Genomic DNA, 8,926 nt, shown 5'->3' with positions numbered 1-8,926 from the left:
TTCCCTGACTGGGAATCGAACCCAGGCTGTGGCAGTGAAAGTGCCAAATCCTAACCACTAGACCACCAGGGAGTTGATAACATTTAGTTTCTTCTCACTTATAATACACTTTCTTAGGCTACTTTCTGTCCAATTTCTGAAGCTGCTCTTTTGTCCATTCCCTGAGGGTCTAAGAGCAGAGAGTGCAGGAACCGCTGTGCTCAGGGTCACAATGTGAGCCCAACCCAAGGTACTGAAACAAACTCAAATGATGCTTCCTCCAGCAGGATCACAGAGCAAGACAAAGGAAAGCCATGAGGAACAATCCTCCACTGTCTTAATTTACCCCATCATAACCCTCTCGGCAGCCTACCTGGAGGCTCTTCCAGGAAGGAAGGTTGATAGGAGCTCTGGCATAGAGACCAAAGGAGGGGTGTTGCTCACCCTTGGTGTGAGCTGATCGCATTCTTACTCCATGTAATGGGGCTCTGAGCTTTGCCATCTTGTGAGTTCTGTGTCCTCAACAAGCAGCCAAAGTGCTGAACCCCCAGGACCCCTCTGCTGGGAGCATGGTGATTGCACAACACCTACAAGCCCTTTTCCCCTCTCCTTGTCTTCCTCGGCTTCCCCGGACCTTCTCCACAAACGGTTATATCAGACATTGGAGGGATCTAAGTACCTGCAGGTTTCCCTCACCCACCTCTTAACGCAAACAGTGATTCCCTTCTCTGACATTCCTGGACCCGGGCTTCTTTTGAGTTTTTAACCAGGGGACCTGCGTTCCTGTGAAAATGTGTGTGTGGCGTGCAGGGAACCATCTTCTCTACCCCATTTCTGGGAGCTGAGAAGCTTTTTCAGATTCTCCCCCACTAGATGAGTCTAACAGCACCTCCGCCGGTGGGAGAATCCAAATTCCACCCTCCCACACTGGTTACTCTGACCAGCTGACGGCGACAGCATGCTAAATCAACCCCAGCTCTCTGGTCTAGAAAGCAGCATCTAACCAGCCTTGTAACAGCTCCGGTTTGCTCGCTGGACACATAACAAACCAGGAAAGAAGGCAAATGTCAGAAAAGGAACCTCAGCTTGCAAATAAATGCTCTCAGGGCTCCTTCTACATGGAGACTGGGCAGCTGAACAGACTCAACCTGGCTAGCTCAGTTGGTAGCACATAACACTTTAAATCCCATGGTCATGCATTAAAACCCCACATTGGATGGTAGTGACAGCCACTCTTCCGCTTATATTCACAGCCCAAAATGAAATAAACTCTCTGTCCTCTCTACCATCTTAGGCAGGTAATGGTGCTTCCTCTCTCTCTGAGCTTCAGTAAAACATGAAGAGAGAACAAACCAACATTTGCATCCTCTGTTGAGAGAGGATTTTCTCCTCTTCCATTCTACCCCAGGCAAGAGGGGGGATAATAACCATTTAACAGATAATTCCAGAGAGAAAAGTTTGGTCATTATAAATAGGATGATCCATTGAATCATATAGAAAAGTGGGGCAGGGAGGGACCCCGAGAGTCAGGAAAAGTATCCCTAGACCATCCCTGACAGCTGTTTGTATAACCCCTTCTTAAAATCCTCCAATGAAGGAGATTCTGCAACTTCCCACTGGGGCCTCTGCCATGCAATCAACAACACTTGGCTTGTGATTAAGGGCCAGGCTGTGACTCAGAAAATTTGGACTCAGTTCCCAATCTGGCCCCATTATTCTCTGTGCAAACATGGACAAATTACATCACATCTTTGGAACTCAGTCTCCCCATCTGTAAAATGGGAACTGCCCTCCCACACTTTGTCTATTTCACCTGTGAGCTGTTGGCAGCAAGGACTCTCTCTCTCACTATGAGTTGTACAGGGTCTCTGCAGTGCCCAACACAACGGGGCCCCAATCTCGGAGCCCAATGAGGATACAAAAATCTTCCCTTTCATTTATTTATTTTAAAAAGTCCATTTTTAGCCTTCAAGTTCAGGCAGAAAACATGGCCCAAGAGTCTCAGAAAAACCAAGAAAGTAATAACATTACCCCCCAAAAGTAGCATTTTTAAACATCTTTTTTTTTTAAGCTGCCCTCTGGATTTTTGAGTCCAGACTCAGAGTTATTGTTCTCAATCTAACTTTGGTATCCTTTGGAACTGTAATCAGTGACACTGAACTAAGAAGTGGAGTTGTACAAACAATTTTCCTCGGGCCATTGGTCACCAGAGCTTCCTTTACTGGGGTGGAAACCAAGAACTGGGTGTGGACTCTTTCCACCCCAGTTCTTTCCAAATCCTTGGCCTTGGTTAGGGTAAATTTACAATTCTATGAAATAGAAACCTTTAAAAAACCACTCAAAATCTCACCAGTATTAGTGAAGAATGGCTTCCCAAAACATACCCAGCTTTTCTTTAACTTGGTGGCACAGTTCCAGGCAAGGGACTGGATACAGGGCTGGATCAGAATCTTTGTTTGTTACCAGAGCTGGAGATTCTATTCAAAAATAATTATTTTTCTGCAGCTTTTAAATTTCCAACACTGATTTTATACAAATTTTTAACACCTACAAAGGATAAATTCAACAAAAATCCCACTTCTATTTCCTCAACATCTGTGTCATGAAGGGCAGCATTCCCCATAACATAGGATTAGCTAGGAGAGATTTTTTGTAGGGCCTGGGCTACACATCATTTAGGAACCAACTACATGGCCATTTTGCCTAGTTCAAAATCACCTAGTGTGGAATTCTCTCCCCAGATCATCTGAGACAATATTGACTTCAACAATTGAACTACACTGTGATCATATGCACTTCCTTCAGTTAGTTGGGGTTCTGCTGTTAACCATTTCTGAGTGGAGATTTTAAATCACTGCTGTTTCTTTGTTAGCATGTCCAGTAAATTGGAGAGTTCTCTCCTGTTGACAGAACTGCACTTGAACTTTCTCTATGTCATCATGGAGGGATGGGGGAAAAAGCAAAGCTGAAGTGAGAAATGATGAGTTTAGCAAATGGTCATTTGTCTTAAGTTCTCCAATAAATCTGAGCTACATCCTATCAAACTGAACTAATATCCAACTGGGTGACCAAACAGCCTTCAGAAAAGATAGAAATCCACATCACAGAGAGACAGAATACATGACAATGGAAGTGTCAAGTGAAATTCCAGAGCAGGTTACATCTGATTATTCAGAATCAGGATAAGAGATTCTCCCATCACATTCTCCTCTGATCCATTTAAACCTGCTTCATTCAGCACTGTCTCAATAGTCAGTTATGTTATTTACAAAATGTTTAGTATCCTAATGAGGAACAAAACAGCCACCTTGCCCGAAGTGGCTTTACCAATAGATGGAACCTGGGATTTAAACTCCAAATGATCACACTGTGTTTGGGATCCATTTGAATTCCCCTTCCAGATCTTTGACAGTTTCATCTCCAGTCATAGCGACTCTGATATAGGATTAAAGAAGTCAAAGCATCATCTCCAAGCACAGACAATGGAGAAAGCTTCATCACATGACATTTTGAGAAGTGGATGGATAGAATGTGATGAAGATAAACTCTACATGGGTCAGACAAAAGGTAACAGTTTTGCAGTGATGGGGAAGGAGGGAATCTCTGAGTCACTCCGCACTCTTCCAGTATCAAAGAGGCTGAAATAACACTTTTTTCCTCCCTCTGCTCCTCTTCATTTACATATAATTTGAAAAGTTCCCAATATAACTGCTCTTCAGCACAACCCAGAGCAACGTGAGAACTGGCAATGATACAATCTGAATCATTGGTGACTCTAACAATAACTTTGCAATAGGAGGAATGGTATAAATGTAATGCTCCCTGTTTCCTGATAGGAAGGGCACACTAGAATTACTCATGAGACAATCGAATTGATAGAAAGGACAAATGGGTCCACCTAAAAACAGGGCAAACTGCAAAAAGGCGAAAATGGGCCACTCATCTGGACAAACTGAGGGATAATGGTGCAGCAAACAGTTCAAAAAGCTTTAAAAGTTACTATGTGGGAATCAGGAAAATTATTAAAGACAGAAAGTATTGATAGCCCTAGAGCAGGGGTCCCCAACGCGGTGCCTACGGGAGCCACGGTGCCCGCGTACTGGTCGGTGGACAAGTATCCGCCGAAATGCCGCCAACAAGCCATGTCATACAGAGGCGTCGCTGCCGAAATGCCACCAATTTTCAGCGGTATTTCGGCGGCGGCATCTCTGGATGATGCTGCTTGTCAGCGGCGAGGCCTATTGACATTGCCGCTTGTCGGCAGAATTTTGGCGGATGCTCGGCCGCCGTCACAGTCCTCTGTGGCTCATTGTCTGGTGCCTGCCAGATGAAAAAGGTCGGGGACTACTGCCCTAGAGGTTTTTATGGAGTTGATCTCCCTTGCAGATTCTCTGATGGCTAAGATGAGTTGAGTGCCAAGAGAAGGTTTTCCCACACTCACTGCATTCATAGGGCCTCTCCCCTGTGTGGATTCTCTGATGTTCAGAGAGCGCTGAGCTGCTAGTGAAGCTTTTCCTACACTCTCTGCATTTGAAGGGCCTCTCTCCTGTGTGGATTCTCTGATGCCTGATAAGGTTCGAGCTGCGATTGAAGCTTTTCCCACAATCACTGCATTCATAGGGCCTCTCCCCTGTGTGGATTCTCTGATGGTGACAAAAGCCTGAACTGTGAGTGAAGTTTTTCCCACACTCACTGCATTCATAGGGTCTTTCCCCTGTGTGTATTCTCTGATGTTCAGAAAGGGCTGAGTTCTTAGCGAAGCATTTCCCACAATCACTGCATGCATAGGGCCGCTCTCCTGTGTGGATTCTCTGATGCCTAATAAGGTGCGAGCTGCAACTGAAGCTTTTCCCACACTCACTGCATTCAAAGGGCCTCTCACGTGTGTGGATTCTCTGATGCTTTATAAGGACTGAGGAGTCACATAATTTTTTTCCACCCTCAGTGCATGTATTTTTTCTCTTTCCCATGAGGATTTCCTGCTGTGTTGTGGTTTCCTTGAAGTCCTTCTGAGTTACCCAACAGGAAATACATTTACCCACTTTCTCCCCTGGATGGTTTCTCTGCTCTCTTTCTGGACTGTGCTGAATCTCACAGGAGTTTCCCTGCTCATGATTCCTGGACACATTCCTTTTTGATCTATGCGATAATGCTCTGTGTTTATCCACTTGCTCAATGTTTTCGTTCTGAGAATTCTGCTCCTCTTTGTCACATACCATTGCATCACCTGCTGTGATAGAGACAGAAACCTCAAACAGGGATGGAAAGGGGAAGGCCAAACAAAACAAGTGCTGGACAGAGGTCAAATAAAAATCAGGAATTGAACTCCCCCAAACTCTTCCCCCACATGTAGTAGTAGGATTTTATATTTGTATTTTATATCATTTAGAATGAAGGATAAAGAATAATTATGTAGCATGTATTAAATGTATTGGTATACGATTTGATCACATCCTGCCAGCCACCCTTTTTGAATAACAGAAAGGAATGGCCTAATGGGCGAATGAGTAGAGATACATCAGCCAGAAGCTGTGTCTGGACTGATTTCAAGGCCTTTGAGGTAGGTTTAGCATTTTAAAATAAGTAAAAGAATGCCATGATTGTTTTCTTTTGCATTGCAATTTGATGTTCCAGTTCAAAATGTTCTGTGTAAATTAATTCTGGTTTGTGTGTGAATAAGGAATGTACGTGTTAAGAGGTAAATGTGCAGGCCATCGCTGAACCAGATGTACAAGGGAGGAACTGGAGAAAGACGCAAGGGTGCCAGGAGGCTGCAACACACCCCTAGTGAAATATCAGAGGAGGGCAGACTGACGACTCTAAAGATGAAACTGGCACCTATCAGTGGGGACAAGATAGCTGTGATCAAAACCAACATGGGATAACTCCCTGAGGAACTTGATGAAAGATCAAGAGAAAGGATGAGAAGGGCAATTTAAGAAAACAAGCACTCGTCAAACAACAATTGATTAAAGCATGACAGTGCAAAAGTCATTGATCCCAATGAAGTAAAATCACTATATAAACAGGGTGCCTTGCCATGAAACTTTGAGTTCAACCTGCCAAGACTTCCGCAGAGCATTGTGTCATGACCAATGGAACCCGGCTCCTCCTACCCATGATCAACCTAGCTGGCCTCTAGGTTGATCCGGACTCTGGACTGGTAACTATAACATTGACTGGTGGGACAGTGTGTGTGTGTGGTGTGTGATTGAATGCATACGCTAATTGTTGTATCTTTCTTTTTATGAATAAACCTTTAGATTTTAGATACTAAAGGATTGGCACCAGTGTGATTTTTGGGTAAGATCTAAGTTGTATATTGACCTGGGAGTGGCTGACCCTTTGGGATCAGAAGAAACTATTATTTAATGACACTGGTTGTAAAGAACCACTCATCTGTGAATCCAGTGTTTTTGGTGGTGTTATAAGAACCGGAATGCCAGAGAAAACTGCCTTTATGTTTTCTTGTTAGCCAATGTGGTGAAACAGGAGTTTACTTTTGTGGGTAGTTTGGTCTATCTTATAAAAGAATAACCACCAGTTTTGGGTTGTGTTTGCCCTGTTTCTCAGCAGTTTGTCCTGAATTTGGCATCCTCAGTTGTGACTCACTAAGGCATGGTGACAGGGTGCAAGAGGGAGGGGGTTGAGTCATGGATTTACAGGGAGTTAGGTGACCCAACCTTCATACAGTCTCTGGGACCGCCCTCTTTAGGGTATGTCTAAGGTGCATCAGGGAGTTGGCTGCCTTTCAGGCTAAGTCTCATGCTAGTGCATTCAAAATGGCTGTGGAGACATTGCTTTGATGGAGCTCAGACCATCCAGCCCACCCACCCCACTCAACTCCTGGCTTTAGAACCCAAGCTACAGCCCAATCTACAGCACCAACACCATTATTTATAGTGAGTCAGCATGGACTCTGGTTGGGAGGCAGCTTCCAGATGCAGTGCAGACATACCCGTAATGGGCAACATGCTAGCTTTAGCTTTTTCCAAGGGCGAACCCCAGTTCCCCTTAGAACCATAGAGTTAAAAGGGACCACAAAGGTCATCTAGTCTAACCCCCTGCCAAAGTGCAGGATTTGCTGCAACTAAACCACCCAAGACAGATGGCTCCAGCCTCCTTTGAAAACCTCCAGTGAATAACCTTCCACCATCACCCTAGGCGTCTGTTCCATTCTCCTACTGTTCTTCCAGTTAGGAAGTTTTTCCTGAGATTTAATCTAAATCTGCTGTGCTGTAGTTTGAACCCACTCCTTCTTGTCCTGCCCTCTGTGGCAAGAGAGATGAACTGTTCTCCATCCTTTTTATGGCAGCCAGTAGTGAGGAAGACCAGCAGGGACCACAACCAGCCCTTTGGGCAACAGAGCCAGGAAAGCCACCTCCACCCCTCCGGAAGCTGAGGGGCGGGACAGGAAACAGAAGTACAAAAGGAGGGCCCTGCAGCTCAGTTGGGCTGGAGCTGCCGAGGGCGACAGATGCTTATCAGCCACTGCCGGAGTGGGACACCGAGGACCTGCTGGGGTGCCCGCCAGAGGACTGGCCAAAGCTCCCAGGGTCACCAGCCAGTCGAGGTGCCAATGAGCTGATGGGGCTGCCACAGACCACCGACCCTGGGGAAACAGAGGCCAGAGGTACCAAACCCAGGGAAACTAGACCATCGTCTGGCTGAGTGTTCGCCTGACACTAAGTAAGGGTGTTGTGGGCGGATCCCCACTGATCCAGTGGCGGATTACACTGCCACTGTTTGGGCCCGGGGCTGGGACCCAGTGGAGTCAGGTGGGCCAGGGTCCCCCTACCTCCTGCCACCCCACCTTCGGCCAGGTGGTGTTGGTCGACCGTCCGCCGAGCTAGGACGCTAGACTGTTTGGTGCTTGCCCCTGCCTGAGCCCTAGACTGTTTGTTGCTCTCCCTGAGCAAAACCCCTAATTGTTTGCTGCCCCACCCTGCCTGAGGGCCTGGGCTTGGAGACTTTACAGCTCTGCCCTGATTGCAGGCCAGAACGCTGACTGTCAGTGCCCAGTCCTGCCTGAGGGCCAGGCACCATAGATTAACTATTGCTCAGCCTGGATCAAGTGGCCTGAGCTTTGAAGACTCCTAATTCCCCCTTAATTGATTGCAGTGCTAAAAGCATGAAAGCGAGGAGGCCTGGCCTCCCTCAGAGACAGACCAGGAGGAATGGCCACACACGCTTACACAGCCTTTCGGGTATTTGAAGATCGCTGTCATATCCCCCCCATGAACTCTTTTTTCCAAACTAAACACACCCAGTTCCATCAGCCTTTGCTCACTGGTTTGCGTTCCATCCCTTTGATCATCTTTGTCACTTGCCTCTGGATTCTTTCCAGTTTCTCTACATCCTGTCTAGTCACAGGTGACCAAAACTGGACCCAGGAGTCGCCCTGAGGCCTAACCAGTGCTGAGTAGAGCAGCACTATCACCACCTGTGATTTGCATGCTATGCTTCTCTTAATGCATTTCCTTCTTTTTGCATTACCATCACAATGTTGACTTCATGTTGAGGTTGTAATCCACCACAACTCCCAGATCCTTCTCAGCGGTGCTGCTGCCATCCCAGTTACCCCCCATTCAGTATTTGTGCATTGGGTTTTTCTTCCCGAAGTGTAGCACCTTACACTTGTCTTTGTTTAATTTCATTGTTGTCTATAGCCCAGTTCACCAATTTATCATGACCCCTTTGCAGTTTTGCTCTATCTTTCAGAATGTTGACAACCCTCCCCCCCCCGAGCATTGTGTCATCTGCAAATTTGATCAGTATGCTCTCTATTCTTATATCCAAGTCATTAATGAAGATGTTAAATACAGGGGAGTCGCATCCTACGCGGATTCAACTTACACGATTTTAACTATACGCACTTGGCAAAAAAATAAAAAAAAGAGAAAAACAACAATTTAAATACTGTACCTGTAGTGCGGGCGATTCCGCC

At 46.0% G+C, this 8,926-nt stretch overlaps 1 protein-coding gene and 1 non-coding gene across 2 annotated transcripts in view; both read right to left on the bottom strand.

Annotated features, from left to right (window-relative positions):
- TRNAE-UUC lies at positions 1 to 72 on the bottom strand. Its single transcript has one exon. It is a non-coding gene; the product is annotated as a tRNA-Glu (tRNA).
- Positions 73 to 4,331: 4,259 nt separating this feature from the next.
- The window catches only part of LOC112118884 (zinc finger protein 135-like), a 74,137-nt gene continuing 69,542 nt past the window's right edge, over positions 4,332 to 8,926 (bottom strand). The window contains exon 4 of the mRNA XM_029913044.1: positions 4,332 to 4,902. Coding sequence (XP_029768904.1) covers positions 4,332 to 4,902 — 571 coding nt within the window. The remainder of the gene's footprint in view (positions 4,903 to 8,926) is intronic.

This window comes from Terrapene carolina, unplaced genomic scaffold (assembly GCF_002925995.2).
Source record: "Terrapene carolina triunguis isolate 2854851 unplaced genomic scaffold, T_m_triunguis-2.0 Scaffold425, whole genome shotgun sequence".
NCBI lineage: Eukaryota > Metazoa > Chordata > Testudines > Emydidae > Terrapene > Terrapene triunguis.
Note: the sequence above shows the minus strand (reverse complement) of the source record. Positions and strands in the feature narration are given on the sequence as shown.